This window comes from Podarcis vaucheri (assembly GCF_965113315.1).
Source record: "Podarcis vaucheri genome assembly, chromosome: 9".
In the NCBI taxonomy this organism is placed as follows: domain Eukaryota; kingdom Metazoa; phylum Chordata; class Lepidosauria; order Squamata; family Lacertidae; genus Podarcis; species Podarcis vaucheri.
Genome location: NC_138767.1, coordinates 71110950 through 71130073, shown reverse-complemented (window position 1 = coordinate 71130073; position 19124 = coordinate 71110950). Strand labels below are relative to the sequence as shown.

The 19124-nt window shown below is 43.1% G+C and overlaps 1 protein-coding gene and 2 long non-coding RNA genes across 3 annotated transcripts in view; 1 reads left to right on the top strand and 2 right to left on the bottom strand.

Annotated features, from left to right (window-relative positions):
• The window catches only part of LOC309540558, a 161687-nt gene extending 153304 nt beyond the window's left edge, over positions 1-8383 (bottom strand). The window contains exon 1 of the long non-coding RNA XR_014223350.1: positions 8063-8383. This is a non-coding gene — a long non-coding RNA (uncharacterized lncRNA). The remainder of the gene's footprint in view (positions 1-8062) is intronic.
• On the top strand, positions 1058-17732 carry ZCCHC4 (zinc finger CCHC-type containing 4). The gene is made up of 13 exons (XM_082237500.1): positions 1058-1270; positions 6576-6694; positions 8890-8972; positions 10575-10850; positions 11889-11969; positions 12724-12796; positions 14482-14632; positions 14911-15011; positions 15574-15695; positions 15879-15954; positions 16275-16326; positions 16971-17127; positions 17276-17732. Exons 1-13 carry the CDS (start codon positions 1192-1194, stop codon positions 17421-17423), a joined length of 1518 nt encoding a protein of 505 aa, XP_082093626.1. The 5' UTR covers positions 1058-1191; the 3' UTR covers positions 17424-17732.
• Positions 16263-16987, bottom strand: LOC309540552. The gene is made up of 2 exons (XR_014223344.1): positions 16856-16987; positions 16263-16823 (listed from the first exon to the last, which is right to left on the bottom strand). It is a non-coding gene; the product is annotated as an uncharacterized lncRNA (long non-coding RNA).
• Positions 17733-19124: the final 1392 nt, after the last annotated feature.

Here is a 19124-nt window from a genome sequence, read left to right as displayed (position 1 = left end):
TCCTCTGATCGGCAAGCCCTAGGCTCTATGGTTTAACCCACAGCGCCACTCGGTCCCTTCCGGGTATGGGGTGGTATATAAATTCAATGAATAAATGAATGACCTGGCTCTCTTTATTCTTAACTACTATCATAGCTGTCAACTTTTCCCTTTTCTTGCGAGGAATCCTATTTGGAATAAGGGAATTTCCCTTTAGAAAAGGGAAACGTTGACAGCTATGACTATTATAGCCTTCCTTAATGTGCAGCTACACTTGCTGCTTTGCAAATGATTCATGAAGGTTCTTCACTGGTGAAAGTTGGTGGTGGTGTTCTTTTCCTCCTTCCATCGGCGAGACTTCTGTCATTATGTACTTCCCATGCAGTTTTAGAGGCTTACATGCTTCCTAGAGATAAGAAAATCTTAGAGATAAGAAAATCCTAGAGATAAGAAAAATATAGAATAAATTCTAGAGATTGGAAAATAAGATAGAGAGGAATAGATCCTAGAGATAGAAAAATATAGAGAGAGGAATAAATTCTAGAGACTGGAAAATAAGATAGAGAGGAATAGATCATAGAGATAGGAAAAAATAGAGAGAGGAATAAATCCTACAGATAGGAAAAATAGAGAGGAGTAAACACTAGAGAGAGGAAAAATATAGAGAGAGGAATAAATTCTAGAGATAGGGAAGAAAAGATAGAGAGGAATAGATCCTAGAGCTAGGAAAAATATAGAGAGAAGAATAAATCCTATCGATAGGGAGAAGGTACAGGAATAAACCCTAGAGACAGGGAAAAGCGAAAGGAATAAATGCTAGAGATAGGGAAAAGATAGAGAGAGAGCCTAACTCTCGTTCCTGTGGTTTCGGAGGGAGCCGCCTCCTCCGAGAGGCGGCGTGCGGCTCGGGAGCTGAAAAAAAGGCGCTGAAGAACCAGGGCGCTCGGGGAGGCTTGAGTTCGAATCCTCCTCTCTTTCCCGCACAGAGAGTCCGCGCTGCCTATCTGAGCCTTGACCTCCCTGGCAGGGTTGTTCGTGTTTCTCGCGCGTAAGGGGCGCGAAATGGCGAGTAGTGGGGCGGGGATCGGGGGAAGGCGAAAAAGGAAAACACAGCAAAAAAGGGCGGAGTGACGGGTCAGCCGCTTGTCGGCCATTTGCATTTGGCTCCGCCTGCAATCGGGGAGAGGAAGAGCCGCCCGGGGGGAAGCCGCGATGGAAGACGGGCAGCGCCCCGGGGTGGCGGTGGTGCTGGATCGGGACCCCTCCAGCCCAGCTCCCCGTTGCCCTCACGGTGAGTCGCCCTCCCTCCCCATCTCGAACGATGGCCGCATGCTGCAAATCCCACTTTTCTTCCGCTTTCTTCCCCCACCCCTGGCAAATCTCGCCTGTCCATATAATGGTCGCCTTTGCACGCCGCCTTTCCTCCCCAGGAGCTCAAGGCGGCTCAGCCTTCAGCTTTGCGCCTCCCCGTTTCCTCCTTACAACAGCCCTGCGAGGGAGGCTAGAGCAGGCTTCCTCAAACTCGGCCCTCCAGATGATTTGAGACTACAATTCCCAGCATCCTTGACCACTGGTCCTGCTAGCATTCCAACTTGTCTAGCCGAAATAAGTTCCCTTGAGTTAAGTGGGACAGGTTGCAGCAGTAAAACAGGGTCACTTCTCCCAGTGGGGCTTAAAAATTGCCTACCAGTTTTTCTAGGAGTTTATTTGGAATTTGGAGTGGTTTTTTTAACTTGTTTCTGTTAGCTTCATTGGGCAGTTTAGTGATGTGTTGTTGTCTTTCCGCTTAATCTACATAATGAGGTTGCCACATTTTTTCTGTAGCGTCATGTTCTTCCAAGAAGAATTGGAAAATAAAATGTGAAATATACTTAACGAAAGGCAGAGCATCACGGAGGCAAAAAACCAAACAAAATGGAAAATGGAAGCAAAAGCCCTGTTGGACCTCCCTGACCCAGAGTTTCTCCACCCCCGATATGGTGTCAGTTTGTTTGCTCCAACCCTTTGTAATAATAATAATAATAATAATAATAAAATAAAATAATTTTATTTATACCCCGCCCTCCCCAGCCAAGACCGGGCTCAGGGCAGCTAGCAACCAATAATAACAAGTTGATTTAAATGCAACTTAGAAAACAAGATTAAAATACAATATTAAAACATTAAGATGCAGCCTCTTCACAGGAGGATAAAGGGAAAAAGAAAGAGGGGGAGGGAATCAAATTGATTCCAAGCCAAAGGCCAGGCGGAACAACTCTGTCTTACAGGCCCTGCGGAAAGAAAGCAGATCCTGCAGGGCCCTGGTCTCATGAGACAGAGCGTTCCACCAGGCCGGGGCCACTGTTGAAAAGGCCCTGGCTCTGGTTGAAGCTAATCTAACTTCCTTAGGGCCAGGGACCTCTAGGGTGTTGCTATTAATGGACCTTAAGGTCCTCCGTGGGGCATACCGGGAGAGGCGGTCCTATAGGTACGAGGGTCCTAGGCTGTGAAGGGCTTTAACGGTCAAAACCAGCACCTTAAATCTTTGGGGTTCCTTTTACTATCTCACTGCAGAGTTACCCCAGAAAATATTCCTGCTTTCCTCATAGCAGTAGTCCATCTCTATCGGTGAATCCTCTGAAGGAATAAATACCATTCAGTTCTTCTCACGGGCGGAGGTGGGGGCGGACCGCCCGGGGTGCCTTTGCTGAGGGGGGTGATATTTGGCGCACCGCCTGCCCGCGACTCCCAAGCCTACCCCAAGCTGTTAGGGGAAGGGGGGAGCTGCAGTGCTTTGCCGGGGGCATTTCCTCCCTTCCCCCTTCGTTTTCACAGCTGGGGGAGGCTTGGGAGTCACGGGCAGGCAGCGCGCCGGGTGTCCACCATTGGTGGCTTGCTCCGCCCCCGGTTGCAGGGCACGCGCGCTGCTCTGTGCACCCGAGCCGCTGTCCCGCGATGTGGGGTTTGCCCGTTTGTTTAGAGCCTGTCTGTATGGGGGGGGGGAAGGTAAAGGGACACCTGACCGTCGTGACCAACACTGGGGTTGCGGCGCTCATCTCGCTTTACTGGGCGAGGGAGCCGGTGTACAGCTTCCGGGTCATGACTGAGCCACTTCTGGCGAACCAGGGAGCCGGTCCACTGTCCTTTAGACCTTGTGGGGGGCTGGACTATATTTTTTGGGGAAAAAGAAAGAACTAATTCCTATGCCCCACAAATAACCCAGAGATGCATTTTAAATAAAAAGACACATTCTACTCATGTAAAAACACCAGGCAGGACCCACAAATAACCCAGAGATGCATTTTAAATAAAAGGACACATTCTACACATGTAAAAACACGCTGATTCCCGGACCATCCAAGGACCGGATTGAGAAGGCGATTGGGCCAGATCCGGCCCCCGGACCTTAGTTTGCCTACCCATGATTTAGAATCAGTGTTTCCCAACCTTTTTGGGCAAAGGCACACTTGTTTCATGAAAAAAAATCTCGAGGCACACCACCATGCCAGATGGGGAAAGGTCACTTTTTACTTATGTAAAAAAAAATAAAAAAATAGTAACAGCATAGAAGGTAATGGTTAGGCTAGCATCCCTCTTCCAAATATGCTAGGTTTTTATTTGCAGGGACTGTTCTACATGGGAAAGCATTCAGCACTGTCATTCTCCCATCTGCCATCTGAATTGGTACTATTCTGGGTCAACTTACTCTGCTGCATGTGTAGATGAAAATGGCACCAAGTGTGGGGGAGGGGGCAGAACAGGTTTCAGATACAGGATATTAAGCATACACGTACTTCAGATTGAACTGGTTGCTTGCTTTGCAAGTTTTCATTTCCCAAATGACTGCCTTGGCAAGCGCAATACCTGCCAGGCTCAATGCCGGTCTCGCGCTGCCGCTTCCCGCGCTCTCAAGGACCCGGGAGGAGGAAGGCGTGAAGGGAATCCCGAAGGCGCGAAAACCTCGCGCATGCGCAGGCCTTCTGCCTGCGACAGCCCAGTAGGCCGGCCGAAGCAAGCGGCGATGGGATGTGGGAGGGAGCTCGCTCACCGCCCCGCGTGTGCCTATGTGGGGCACGTTACAGCCCCGTGACGTCAGCGCCACGCAGGCAGCCAGGCAGGCAGACGGCGAGAGCCCCGCGCTGGGCGGCCTCTCCTCACCACCACCGCCCCGCCTCTCGCCGCCCGCCTCGCCCGCCTCCCTCCCACGGCACACCAGGCAACGTCTCGCGGCACACTAGTGTGCCGCGGAACACCGGTTGGGAAACTCTGATTTAGATTCAGTCTCACACAGTCCCCATCCTACTGGCATGGCTGTGAGAAAGAAGTTGGAAGTTTTTTCTTCTCTTTCAGATAAAGCGCTGGTTTTCTCCAAAGTTTTAATTTATATTACGAGTTGCAGAACTCTGTATCCTTACTGGTCTACGTAAAAAAAGAAAAAGAACTATATAGAGAGATTTTAATCCTCTCTGTTCCCTGCAGCCATGTGGACAGAGAAACAGGCTCTCTCCTCCCCCAGACATGCCCAGATAAAGAATCTGTTGCCGGGAGAATTCTCGTTGCTAAGCAGACTTGCTTCAAGGATCAGTTCAAGTTTATTTTTGGAATCCACCAACATTTATTTCCACCCGCCTCAGTATTTTAGTGTAGGCCTTAAATTTGCGTGTTCAGACCCAGAAACCTCCCACTAAATAAATGCACACCTTTTTTTTTGCATATTATTTTTAATTAGTTTTTTAACATATCATTTCCCACAATAATTAAACATACTTTTACATCTTATTCAATTTTTTTCCTTCCATCAATCCTGTCTGAAAATTTTCCAATCTAATCTCTCAGTATGCATTTCTTATCTTCCCTATTACATTTCAAACTCATAACCAATATCTCTATCTTTTCCTCCTTTGTAACATTTTGTATATTTCTCCTTACAAAACTTCTTGTAATCCTACTAGCGTAATTTGTTGATTACAGTTGCTCTTCAAATAATTCATATACTTCTTCTTTCAATCTTCTGTAAATCTCTGGTCCCGCAGATTTCGAATCCTCCCTGTCATTTTGTCCAATTCTGCATAGTCCATTAATTCCGTCTACCATTCTTCTTTCGTCGGAATTTCTTCTTGTTTCCATTTCTGGGCTAACAACACTCTTGCCAAATAAATACACACTTGACTCAAATTTTGGTTTTGGCTTTTGGCAGAATTTAGGCCACAACTTTATTGCTTACAGAAAGTGACTGGTTGCATAGGCTTCTGGTTGGACTAGGTCCCTGCACCGTTGCAGGTAGCGCTGACCCAGAGCACCAGCATAGGTCAGCCAAGGCTGAACACCTGGATAAGTGGAAAGCCGGGAACAGGCTATCTCCGCCACCCAAATGTCCCCCTGGAATCAGGCACGGGCACAACCCCCTCACAGGGGTTGACCAAACCATCGAGTCCCTGGATTCCATTAATTGAATACCCTTCACATAGGGATGGCGAGAGCGTTCTCCCATCCCTATCACCTGAACCAGAGCCTATCTGCAACCTTACAAGTTGTGACGATTTGCTACATGGCAGGCGAAACCCAAATGGCAACAGCCAATCAGCCAAGTGGGGGAAATTCCTGCCGTGCCCCTGTCCCAACGACAGATGACACAGGACGGCATTGCAAGGTCAAGCGCAAAGCCTGAAAAGTAGGGAGAGGTGGGCAGGTGTTCCGAATGCACACGCCGAAAGAGGAAGCTCTGGGTCACGTGCATGGGCATAAATAGGTCCCTCAAACAGTTTGGATTGTGTCCCATTGGCCAGATTGCACCCAGCTACGAGGGACGCGGGTGGCGCTGTGGGTTAAACCACTGAGCCTAGGACTTGCCGATCAGAAGGTCGGCGGTTCAAATCCCCGCGACAGGGTGAGCTCCCGTTGCTCGGTCCCTGCTCCTGCCAACCTAGCAGTTCAAAAGCACGTCAAAGTGCAGGTAGATAAATAGGTACCACTCCGGCGGGAAGGTAAACGGCGTTTCCGTGTGCTGCTCTGGTTCGCCAGAAGCGGCTTAGTCATGCTGGCCACATGACCTGGAAGCTGTACGCTGGCTCCCTCAGCCATTAAAGCAAGATGAGCGCCGCAACCCCAGAGTCAGCCACAACTGGACCTAATGGTCAGGGGTTCCTTTACCTTCACCTTTACGAGGGACCTACCAATCGGGTGTTGTGGCTGACCAATTGTACCCACCCACAACACAGGGTTTCGGTTTCCAGGTCTCACCACAATACGTGCCCTCTTTAAGGGAGGACCCGATTTCACCCAAGTTCAGTCAGTTTCTTCTAAATACTTTCTCCCTTGCCAGTATCCCCCAAAGATTGCTGACAGGTCAAGTGAGATCTTGAAAGTCTTCCTTTGATGCACTTAATCTTTTAAGAATAATGTACTGTTTTTTATTTAAGAGCCTATATTTCAATGACTTAAGTGGGAACGAGCTGTACCTGATTCATTGGGGCATCAACTTAAGTTTATTTTTGTTATCAATCTCAAACATTGACTATTGCTATTGCTTGTTGCAAGACTCTATTATTCCTGCCCCCAGAAAAAAAATAATTCCAGTGTTTTCGGAATATAGATCTTTCAATGCTTTTCTCTCTTAGGCCCCACCCTTCTGTTTGCAAAGATTGTTCGAGGAAAAGAAGAGGGAAGGAGATTTTACGCTTGCTCTGCTTGCAGAGAAAGAAGAGACTGTAACTTTTTTCAGTGGGAAGATGAAAAGGTATACAGAAAGAATAAAGGTTTTAACAGTACGGTTGATACATTTAATCCTCAAGAACATTGTCAAAACACCAAATCTGAACACTCTTAAATTGCATTGATTTTCGTTAGAGGATTAAGCACACACAGTATTTAACTGTGGTTTGTATTCTCAGTTTGTAGAGTTCTGGTGAGCAAAGGGCTTGCTAAGGAGTGGAATCGTAGGGTTAGATCCAGATACAATCATACTTAGCCCCATTAAAATCAGGGTGGATTTGATTTAAAATAAATCAATTTAAAACACGATTTAAATCACTAGTCAGTAAGACTTGATTTAAATCATTTTTTTACAGAAAGACTCATTCTTGATGGTATAATCTTAATATTTACAACCAGATGAAGGTTTCATTTTTGGAATAATAAATTTTCAGAGCAGTTTTTACAGTTATATCAAAAATTACTGATTTGGTTATACTATTAGAAATACATAGACAGATAATTATGAAATTATTGTGAGGTTTAATAAGTTAAGTGTTTTTAGTTGGAAAACTTTTCTGCTGTACTTTATTGGAAGGAGAAAAATAATCATTTCCTTAATAACAATTTAAACAATTTATTTAACCAAAACAATAACATTATAGCATATGTATCCATGTTTGTTAACTTATGTGGTTAATTTTATATTTTATTTTTAAACTTAGACTGAGTTTTAGCACACATGAAAAACTTAAAACAAATCCTTATTTCCTGATGAATAGCCTTTGGACTACAATGTAACTTAAATAGAAAACTATCTTTAGAAAGATTTTTCCTCCAAAAGCATTTTATTTTAAAAATCCAATTTAAATTTCTAAAAAATCCATTTCTTTAAATTTTTTTAAAGAAAATCATTGATTTTTAGTCACCCTGATTGAAATCAATGTGATTTAAGGTAGGCAGGACTGAGTCATCTCACTGATTTCAACAGGTCTTCTCAAAGCATTAAGAACAGCTCGATTTTAAATGGGATCCGACTCATAAGAGACTTCCTCATAAATGTTAAGGTGTGATATATAGCTGGTACCTTTATATATTGGTATCTACATATTGCTGGAATTTTGTTCACCAATACAGCTGGACAGTTAAGTATCTTGCAGAACCGCAGGAATTCATACTACAGTAGTGTGCCCATATGAAAACTAGGTACTCTAAAGAATACTCAGTCGCAGTGCTTTTTTTCTTAAAAAAAAATGTTTAGGGGCACTCTCATTTTTCTCCTCATTGAAATACTGCCCCTCAATGAAGCCAAACTTAGATTCACAAAATGTTACAGAGTATGCGTACCCCCAGGAAAAAAGCATTACTCAGTGGTGTGTTTTTTTAAGCTGTGTGTCATTGGCAGACATTTGACATACAGTGGTGCCTCGCAAGACGAAAATAATCCGTTCCGCGAGTCTCTTCGTCTAGCGGTTTTTTCGTCTTGCAAAGCAACCCTATTAGCGGCTTAGCGCTGTTAGCGGATTAGCGGCTATTAAAGGCTTAGCGGATTAGCGGCTAAAAGGCTATTAGCGGCTTAGCGGCTTAGAAAAAGGGGGGGAGCGGAAAAAAATCGGAACACTCGCAAGATGTTTTCGTCTTGCGAAGCAAGCCCATAGGGAAATTCGTCTTGCAAAGCAGCTCAAAAACGGAAAACCCTTTCGTCCAGCGGGTTTTCCGTCTTGCGAGGCATTCGTCTTGCGGGGCACCACTGTAAAAGAAGGGGAGAAAATGGGGAAATTGGCTGAAGACTTTAGAAGAGAGAACCAGTGAATGTGCACATCTGAAGTCATGTTTCAGTCATTTAGCAAAAAATCCACATTTTGCATTATTATTATTATTGTTATTATTATTAAATTAAATTTGTATACCACCCTATACCCGCAGGTATCAGGGCGGTTCACAGGATAAAATCAGAATATAAAACCTCAAAATACATGATCAAAATAAAAGCAAAAACATCCCAGTAGTTCTTCTTCCCAAACGAAGCAAATACTTAAGTATGTAGAACTGAGGACTACTATGAAGCAAAATTTGGATTTTTAAAATTTCTGAGTGGGCCATAGATTCTGAGAGAGAGAAAATTGAAACTTGAGCTGGACTGAATTCTCAAAAACCGTATCTGTTTGTGATAAATATTGTATGTATTGTAAATATGTAAATATTGAATTTCTACGTATATTTCATACACGGTTTCCTCAGGTATCAGAAGCTAGACTTTCAGCACGGGAAATTTACAACCAACGCCATCAACCATTATTATCTCACAGAGACAATGTAGAGAGGTACCTATACAATTATTATTTTTATTTGAATGAATCAGTATTCCTTTTTTAAAAAAAAAAACAAAAAACCAGGGGTAGTATTTGGTGTTCCTGTACTGCCTAGTGCAAGAGATTTCTCCTTGCAGAAAGGAATTTCCCCCTCTTTGCTCCAGGGAATCTTTTGTTTATTTATTTGTACTTTATACATTTCACTAGTTTTATACATTTCACTAATTTTACATTCATTTTGACATTTCAAAACTCGACTTCCATCCCCCTCTTTCTGCAGTTCCTTAAATTTATTTTCAATGCCTTCTGCATATCCAAATTAACTTAATTTGCTCATTTATTCATCTTCTTTAAATACATTCTCTTACAAAGCCGCAGGTTGTTACAATAATCCTGCCCATGTTTTTATCTATTTATAATTTTTCTGTAAATATTCAATTAACCGTTTCCATTCATGTTTTCTTGATTTCTTATTCTCCTGGTAAGTTTTGCCATTTCTGCATACACCATAAGTTTTTGTATCCATTCTTCCTTTACTGGGACTCCTGCTTCTTTCCATTTTGGGGCAAGTACAGTGGTACCTCGGGTTAAGAACTTAATTCGTTCTGGAGGTCTGTTCTTAACCTGAAACTGTTCTTAACCTGAAGCACCACTTTAGCTAATGGGGCCTCCTGCTGCCGCTGCGTCGCCGGAACACGATTTCTGTTCTCATCCTGAAGCAAAGTTCTTAACCTGAAGCACTATTTCTGGGTTAGCGGAGTCTGTAACCTGAAGCTTATGTAACCCGAGGTACCACTGTAACATTCTTGCTGCTGCAGTAGCATACATGAATAGGTTTCTATACATTTCCGGTAGTTCTGTCCCTATAATTCCCAAAAGAAAAGCTTCTGAGTTTATTTACAAAGGTTATTTTAAACATCCTTTTCATTTCATTATATATCATTTCCCAGTAAGCTTTGACCTTACTATAAGGCCACCACATAATGATAGAAAGAATCTTCTTTCTCATTACATTTCCAACACTTATTTGATTTAGATTTATGCATTTCTGCCAACTTCCTCGGTGTTAGATACCATTGATATATCATTTCCATATAATTTTATCTTAGACCAGGCACGTCCAACAGGTAGATCGTGATCTACCCAGTAGATCACTGGATGTCTGTGGTAGATCACTGGTAGATCACCGGCTCCCCGCAAAGAATCTCAACTTTAGCATGCACAAGCAGAGTTCATCTAGATCAGGGGTCAGTAACCTTTTCCAGCCGTGGGCCAGTCCACTGTCCCTCAGACCATGTGGTAGGCCGGACTATATCTTGAAAAAAATAATGAATGAATTCCTGTGCCCCACAAATAACCCAGAGATGCATTTTAAATAAAAGCACACATTCTACTCATGTAAAAACACACTGATTCCTGAGCCGTCTGCGGGCTGGATTGAGAAGGCGATTGGGCCGGATCCAGCCCACGGGCCTTAGTTTGCCTACCCCTGATCTAGATGGGTGGAGAGACACTCTTAGGGTAAGGAGTTGGAGGTGAGGCTAACAGAGGACGAAGGCAATCAAATGCCGTTACAGCTCTGTGACAGATTTACAATTTGTGTTCAAATATAAGGTACAAGGAGTATGTAGCGTTGCCACAGTCGGAAAGGAGGTTTTGCAGAGAATGCCAGCTGCTGCTGTTGCCATCAGAGTGGGGAAGACACCTGGGGCATCAAGTCTTTAGTGACGTCTCTGTTGCCCATCTGAAAAGGCCTAGCCAGCTCCTCATCCCTCTGGAGAATAAGAAGACAAACGCACAATACCTGTTCACCGAGAGAAGCTGCCAGTTCCTGCTGGACCTTATCACTACGCTGGGTTTTAAAAGGGTGCTTTGTGTTGGCACCCCAAGGTAAGTCAGTAAGTATACAGTAGTACCCCTGGATACACACACCTCTGGTTGCGTATCCTTCAGGAGGCAAACCTGGAAGCATTTTCCCGGGTTTTGCTGCATGCGCACAAGTGCTCTACGCACCGCTTGCATGTGCAGAACATGCACCTCCAGTTGTGAATTCCTCGGGATAAGACTGGAGCTCCAGAACGGATCCCGTGCGCCACTGTATTTGGTCCTAGTGGGACCTGGAAATTGGTACCTCTTAGGGTTCTAAAAGGCTTTGTCTTGAGGCATTTGGCGTTGCTTAAACAGATAAGGGACGCGGGTGGTGCTGTGGGTTAAATCACAGAGCCTAGGACTTGCCGATCAGAAGGTCGGCGGTTCAAATCCCCGTGACGGGGTGAGCTCCCGTTGCTCGGTCCCTGCTCCTGCCAACCTAGCAGTTCGAATGCACATCAAAGTGCAAGTAGATAAATAGGTACCGCTCCGGTGGGAAGGTAAACGGCGTTTCCGTGCGCTGCTCTGGTTCGCCAGAAGCAGCTTAGTCATGCTGGCCACATGACCCGGAAGCTGTACACCGGCTCCCTCAGCCAATAAAGCGAGATGAGCGCCGCAACCCCAGAGTCAGTCACAACTGGACCTAATGGTTCTAAAAGGTTTAGTCTTGGGGCATTTGGCGTTGCTTAAACAGATAATGACTTATTTCTAAAACAACTTCATTGAAGTAAATAGCACTTCCTTCTCTTGAGTAATGGAAAAGTGGCTTTGGATGCTTGCCAGAAGCATTAGCAAAGCCTATCCAACATTCAGTGTTGAATGCTAATGAAACAAAACCTTAAAATGATTGTACAGTCGTACCTCCGCTTACGTATCCCTCCAGTTACGTAAAGAATTGCTTGTACCCTGTTACTTATATAGTCATGGGATTCATGGCTTTATGGGGGCGGGGGGAATAGGTGACTTCCTCGTATGTTTAAAAAGAGCATTCTGTATCATTGTGTATTTTCTTGATATTCACGTATCTTACATTTAAATGGTTCATGTTAATCTTTCTAGGCTGCATGAATTCATCAAATTCCAAACATTGCAGGATCAGGAAATTTGCATTAAGAGCCTTTTGTTAGATATTGATTTCAGGTAAGCTTTTATTAAAAGTTATTTTCCCCCTCTGATCAAAACCACCACAAAGCTTATTTTATCTAGCCAATGGGCCATGGTCAATGTTCTCTGTTTGCCAGCGGAAGAGCTCTTGTGCTAGCAGGTGGCAGAGTTTAAAGGCTGTGCAAAAAAGGAATAAAATGCAGCAGTTGTGCAGGCAGAAGCTTGTTGCGAAACAACTGATTCTTCTTGTGCAATCTGTCGAACAACCAACTTTGATAATGTGCATTCTTTTGCTTTGCACAGCAGTTGGCTACGACTCAGTATAAATGATTATTCCCCTCTGCTGTGTAGATGTAGACTTGATCTATGAGATATGGGGAAATGGTCACCTCTTTTAAGAATGTCACATGGACCCTAGGAGCAGGAATAGACCTTGAGAAGTGAAGAGGTATCTGGAGGTCAGGGGAGGGGAGAAAAGAAGGGCAGAAAGTCCTAGTGATGCAGCAATAGAACCGCTAACACATCTGCAAAGCTAAGCAGGGTCTGGTGTGGTTTCAAATTGGATGGGAGACCATGTGTTGATATTCCTGGGCCCTTCCAGTTCTATAAACCTGTGATTCTATGACAAGGCACTAAGAAAGAGGAATCTGATGGAAATGTAGGTGGCAACTTTTAAGGCCAGAGAAGACAGGAAACTGAGGCCATTTCACATGCTGACTTGAGGCAACAAGTCAATTTTTTGCAGACTTCTTTTCTTTTTTTGAATATAATGGGAATAATTAATTTACAGGTACTCTCAGTTTTATACAGAGGAGGACTTCTGCCATTACAACATGTTTAACCACCATTTCTTTGCTGGAGAGGTAAGGCCTAGCCAAATACTGGGAATTCTGTATGACTACTACATGTTGAACATAGCACTTCTCTCATTTCTTTGAATGAACATTAGGAGCTAAGCAGATATTTATTGTTATTTATTTATTGTTATTTATTGAATTTCTATACCCGGGGTTCTCAGGGCGGTTTGCAGAATAAAATCAAGATATAAAACCACAAGATACCTAATAAAAATAAAACAATAGCAACCCCCCAAAAAACACATTTTAAAAGGGCATAGGATGTAAATCGGTTCAGCCAAAGGACTGGTTGAAAAGGAACGTTTTTGCCTGGCACCTAAATGTGCATAATGAAGGCGCCAGGCAAACCTCCCTGGGGAGAGCATTCCACAGATGGGGAGCCACTGCAGAGAAGGCCCTGTTCTCATGTTGCCACCCTCCGGACCTTTCGAGAAGGAGGCACACGAAGGAGGGCCTCGGAAGATGATCACAGGGTCCGGGTAGGTTCATATTTGTGTGGGGACCTGCTCATTGGGGATTCAAAGACTTGCGTAGTCAATGCAACGGACATTTGTTTGTTCTTTCCATTTTTCTCCTGTTTCATCAAGGTGCAGCCCTGTACATGGCTACTCAGAAGGAAGCCCAGCTGAGTTCAGTGGGGCTTATTCCTAGGTTAGCATGTATAGAATTGCAGCTTAAATGTTTTAAGAAAAATACAGTGCAAGAATATCTCAAATAAAATGCGGGTGTAAAACAGATAAAATTATTCCACACGCTAGAGAGGCGTTATGTATGCTTACAAATAAAAAGGTAAAGGTACCCCTGACCGTTAGGTCTAATCGCGGACAACTCTGGGCTTGCGGCGCTCATCTTGCTCTATAGGCCGAGGGAGCAGGCATTTGTCCACAAACACTTCTGGGTCATGTGGCCAGCATGACTAAGCCACTTCTGGCAAAACCAGAGCAGTGCATGGAAACACCGTTTACCTTCCCGCCGGAGTGGTATCTATTTATCTACTTGCACTTTGACGTGCTTTTGAACTGCTAGGTTGGCAGGAGCTGGGACCAAGCAACGGGAGCTCAGCTTGTTGCGGCGATTCAAACCATGACCTTCCAATTGGCAAGCCCTAGGCTCTGTGGTTTAGACCACAGTGCCACCCACGTCCCTATTGTTGTTGTTTAGTCATTTAGTCGTGTCCGACTCTTCGTGACCCCATGGACCAGAGCATGCCAGGCACTTCTGTCTTCCACTGCCTCCCGCAGTTTGGTCAAACTCATGCTGGTAGCTTCGAGAACACTATCCAACCATCTCTTCCTCTGTTGTCCCCTTCTCCTTGTGCCCTCCATCTTTCCCAACATCAGGGTTTTTTCCAGGGAGTCTTCTCTTCTCATGAGGTGGCCAAAGTATTGGAGCCTCAGCTTCAGGATCTGTCCTTCCAGTGAGCACCCAGGGCTGATTTCCTGAAGAATGGATAGGTTTGATCTTCTCCATGGGACTCTCAAGAGTCTCCTTCAGCACCATAATTCAAAAGCATCAATTCTTCGGCAATCAGCCATAATTGCATGTAAATAGAATGTATAGGGATATCATACTTTTAAATTCATGCCTTAGAAACGTTTTTCACTACTTCAGAGATTACAAAGTGATTCCTAGAGGTTGACTGGCAGATCACCACTTAGTTTGAAATGGAAGTTGTCTCTGATCTCTTGCAGGCTGCTTATGAGATATGTGAGAAATTCTTGCAGGAGGACAATGGGAAAGACGTCATCATGGTGGCTGATCCTCCCTTTGGGGGCTTGGTTGAAGCTTTGGCATTTAGTTTCAAAAAGCTGATTGCAATGTGGAGACAAACAGGAGGTGCAGGTAACTATTTCTGATTTCTGATCAATTTGATATTAGAAAAATGAAGGCAGCTTTTCTAATTCCAAATGGTATATGTTTGCTGGACAAATACAATGCAGCAATGCAGGCGATATTTGCCATTTGTACTCATCCGTTAAAGCTTTATATGAAGAACAAGGGACAACAGCCATTACAAAACTGTTTACAGGTTTATGTGCTTTCAGGCAGCGCTTGCAGATTTTTATTATCTGTTCCTTTATGTGATGAAAAGTAATTTTTTATTTCCTTTGCTCTCCTAGATCCTAGCGACAACAGCTTACCCATACTTTGGATATTTCCATACTTCTTTGAGTCACGCATTCTTGAATTTTTTCCAAATTTCAGTATGCTGGATTATCAGGTATGGGCCCAGAGAAGTGGTATTGTGAAGTTAAAAAAAAAAAAAAGCATTCTTTTTTCTAAAGCTAGTCATTTCATGGTGGATATGGACTCTGGTAATTTATTTTGTGTTGGCTAGGAGCACTCTGAATTTCCTGTTCTGACTGATGCTTTTTGTGCTGCAACGGGAGACAATGTAGAGCATTGGTCTTTAAGAACCCACTATAAAAATGCATTGTAATTTTTTAAAAAAAATTCGTCCCAACAACAATTTTGGAGGTGGATTCAGCCTCTGAAAAGGCTGAAGACTACTGGTATACAGAATATTTCACTCTCTCCAAAGTCACACACGTTATCATTCTAGACAGGCTTTTCAGTGGAGCTACTGATGGGACTAAAATATGAAAACAGTGGCACCCTAATCTTGCTCTTTTCTTGTCTTTGGGGAACTGGACTTCTAAATATTATAAGCATAGGTAAAGAATAGATTGAAAATGTACACGAGGACTCTTTCCTGACTTGGAATTTAGCTGATAAAAGCTTTTCAGTGTGTTTCAACTCCTCTGTTGTCTTTTATTTTCTAGGTGGACTATGATAATCATGCCCTTTATAAGCACGGAAAAACAGGTCGTAAACAGTCCCCAGTTCGTATATTTACCAACATTTCACCACATTTGATAGTGCTTCCTGTGGAAGAAGGATACAGGTACAGCTTTTGCTTAACCTGAGAGGAGCTAAAAGGTTTTTGAATTTTACTTTATAAAAAAATAGTGTTTACAAAGTGTTTGTGTGGCCTATTGAGAAATCTCTTTACTTACTTGTAGCGCTGTATCGTGAATATTCCTTACAGCTGACTAAGAATTTTAATTGTTTTTTCTGGGTCTGCCAGGTTTTGCTCCATCTGCCAGCGGTTCGTTAGTTCAGACAACCAGCACTGTGAAATCTGTGATTCGTGCACATCAAAAGTAAGTGTGTTTAGAAAGAGTTTTAGCAAGACTTGGTCCTCAACTTTAGTACGTATCTTGCAGAATAGCATTTTTGTGTGACTGCAAGGGGATACAGACTTGCCCACTTTGGATTAGCACATTTCTTTCTAACAATGTGGCCTGTAAGAGGAATATCGAGAAAGAAAATAACATTTTGCTCTTCTAGTCAAGGAAGATATGCCATGTGTGCAAGGAAAAAGGGGACATTTGTATTAAAGCAGGAGGGGGGGGATTAAAAACAGGAGTGCTAAATTTTTCCATTTTTAAACTATATACAACTTTTATTATTTTTCAAATAGGATGGGAGACGTTGGACGCATTGTTCCCTTTGCAAAAAATGTGTAAAACCCTGTAAGTATTACAAATGATCACTTTTTACCATCAAATTTGCAATAAAAAGATCAAGCTCAAACTATTAAAAATGTTAAGCAGCTATACTCAACAAGACAGACTCTAAACAAATACCCTTAATCAATAAGGGACTTTGACAGGGGGTTGGACTAGATGACCCTGGGGTCCCTTCCAATTTTAAGATTCTACAGCCCAGAGTTTTCATCTGTGTTGTGGAAGAACATGGCTCCTTTTGAATTTTGTTGCCCACTCTTTCCTAGGCTGGCTAGAGACCTGAACAGGGTACAGTGGTACCTCGGGTTAAGTACTTAATTCTTTCCAGAGGTCCGTACTTAACCTGAAACTGTTCTTAACCTGAAGCACCACTTTAGCTAATGGGGCCTCCCACTGCTGCTGCACTGCTGGAGCTCGATTTCTGTTCTCATCCCGAAGCAAAGTTCTTAACTTGAAGCACTATTTCTGGGTTAGCGGAGTCTGTAGCCTGAAGCGTATGTAACCTGAAGCGTATGTAACCTGAAGTGTATGTAACCCGAGATACCACTGTATTCCCCTTAAGGGTTGCAGGAAATGATCCCAGTGGCTGGAATTCTCACAGAATTTAACAACTTACACATTTTCATTGTTACTTTTCCCGCCCTTCACAGCTTGGATTCATTGCGGCGTCTGTGGTCGCTGTGCTCTGCCGAGTCACTCTTGTAAGAATGCTGACGCTGGATCTGAGACGGGATGCTTCATTTGTGGAGCGACAGACCATAAACGCGCCACATGCCCTAATCTACATGTCGTTAGGAGAATACACCAGTAAGTTCATCCTACCATTATCTACTATGTACTTACAGTGTCAACATCCATAAAGGTTCTGAATATATATTTTTAAAGGGAGGGATTCCAAACATCCCTTCTTTATATCTTCCCTCCGGCAGCTATTTATTGCAGTTCACATTTCCAGTTTTATAGATTTGAAAGTGCAGTGCTCAAGATTATTTGCCTTGCTTTGCAGAGGCGGGAAAAAGTCAAGGCAAAAGAAGAAGAAGAAGTTGGTGGGTGTGAATGCTACAAAAACGACAGGTGGAAGGAAGATGAGAACTGCAGTATAAATTATGGGCTATGTTTGCACAAGTCCTTCATTCACTGTTCTCCAAATATTAATCTGGATACTCAATATCTGACTGAATCGGAGGCCATATTTTGCAACTGCAAATATCACCAAAACACCAACTCTTGCTGATGCACTAAATGTGTGGAAATATATATATATATATATATATATATATATATATATATATATATATATATCTCAATATTACAGTCTTTTTAGCACACTGTGTATATACGCTTTCAACAATGCACAACGATGTAACTGAGTTAATATTTTATAAATATTAATATATTTTTGCAAAACGAAACTTTGTCTTTGTTTCCTTACCTTTCCGGAGACTTCAACGACTGTGCTCATGTCTTACTAAAAAGTATATTTCAAAGCAGGTAGCAAGGCAGTAGGACGCACATCAAGAATTGCAAGAGGTAAAAGGTAAAGGACCCCTGGACAGTTAAGTCCAGTCAAAGGCGACTATGGGATTTGAGGCGCTCATCTCGCTTTCAGGCCAAGGGAGCCGGCGTTTGTCCACAGAGAGCTTTACGGGTCGTGGCCAGCATGACAAAACCGATTCGGGCGCAACGGGGTACTGTGACGGAAACCAAAGCGCATGGAAACGCCATTTACCTTCCCGCGACAGCAATACCTATTTATCTACTTGCATAGAATAAAATATATATATAAATTAGTTTGGAGATGGTATTTAACACCAGTCAGATTAAATCAAATAAACAAAGAAAATTTGGTGTTATGTTGGAGGGGATGCCAGGAAACCGGGAATTATGTTCACATATGGTGGGGGTGTAAATATGTGCCAATTTTTGGCAAAGGGTGTTTAATGAGATAACAGCGATCACTGGTTTAAAGCTGACCAAAAGTCCAGAGGTAGCTTTATTATCCATTTACGATGGGGTGGAAGGTTCGTAGGCTAGGAAGGACTTGCTCACAAATTTACTGACAGCTGCACACATTATGATAGCTAGGAATCGGAAGGGGCAAGCAGAATACAAAACGGAAGAATGATATAAAGAGGTGTGGGATATGGCTATGAAGGATAAATTAACATGTGCCATTAAGGTAAGATGGGGAATATGCAGGAGAAATGATTTTGAGGAGATACGGAGGGTATTTGTAGAATTTGTACTGTTAAAACGGAAAGGGGTCAAACCATCGCAAGAGGTATTGAAATTTTGTGAGGTTGGGTAGTTACAACGGAATGGTCTTGGTGGTGGGGTGCACATTTTTATTTGTATTTATGATTATTACTTTGTCAAAATAAAATATTTTTTAAAAACAAACATAATTGCTTAAGCAAGGAATTCCATCGCCCCATTCAAGTATTCATGGATATGGAACTTGGTGCCTCCAATCAACCAGAGATAACAGAACACTAAAACTCTCCTAAGGATTATTCACTTAAAATAGAAAGTTTTATAGTCAGAATGGCTCCAGAATTAACTTCCCACGATTGTATGAACATGGTAAGCTAGTCAACTTTCAGTCTTCTTAACAAGATAGCAGCACTTTACAGGACTGGACAAATGCAGCTCTGAAACGGTCTATTCACACAGCATATTTACATGGATAAAGTCAAACATGGAATAAGGAACCATTTAGGGAAGGCATTCCTCTCTTCTGGTAAAGGTAAAGATAAAAGAGACCCCTGACCATTAGGTCCAGTCGTGACCGACTCTGGGGTTGC

Excerpts from the sequence above, each read along its gene's own strand:
- ZCCHC4 (XM_082237500.1), top strand. The coding sequence starts at position 1,192 with ATGGAAGACGGGCAGCGCCCCGGGGTGGCGGTGGTGCTGGATCGGGAC. Across the intron at positions 10,851-11,888 it reads CTTTGTGTTGGCACCCCAAG|GCTGCATGAATTCATCAAAT; the intron begins GTAAGTCAGTAA and ends TAATCTTTCTAG. Across the intron at positions 15,955-16,274 it reads GTGATTCGTGCACATCAAAA|GATGGGAGACGTTGGACGCA; the intron begins GTAAGTGTGTTT and ends TTTTTCAAATAG.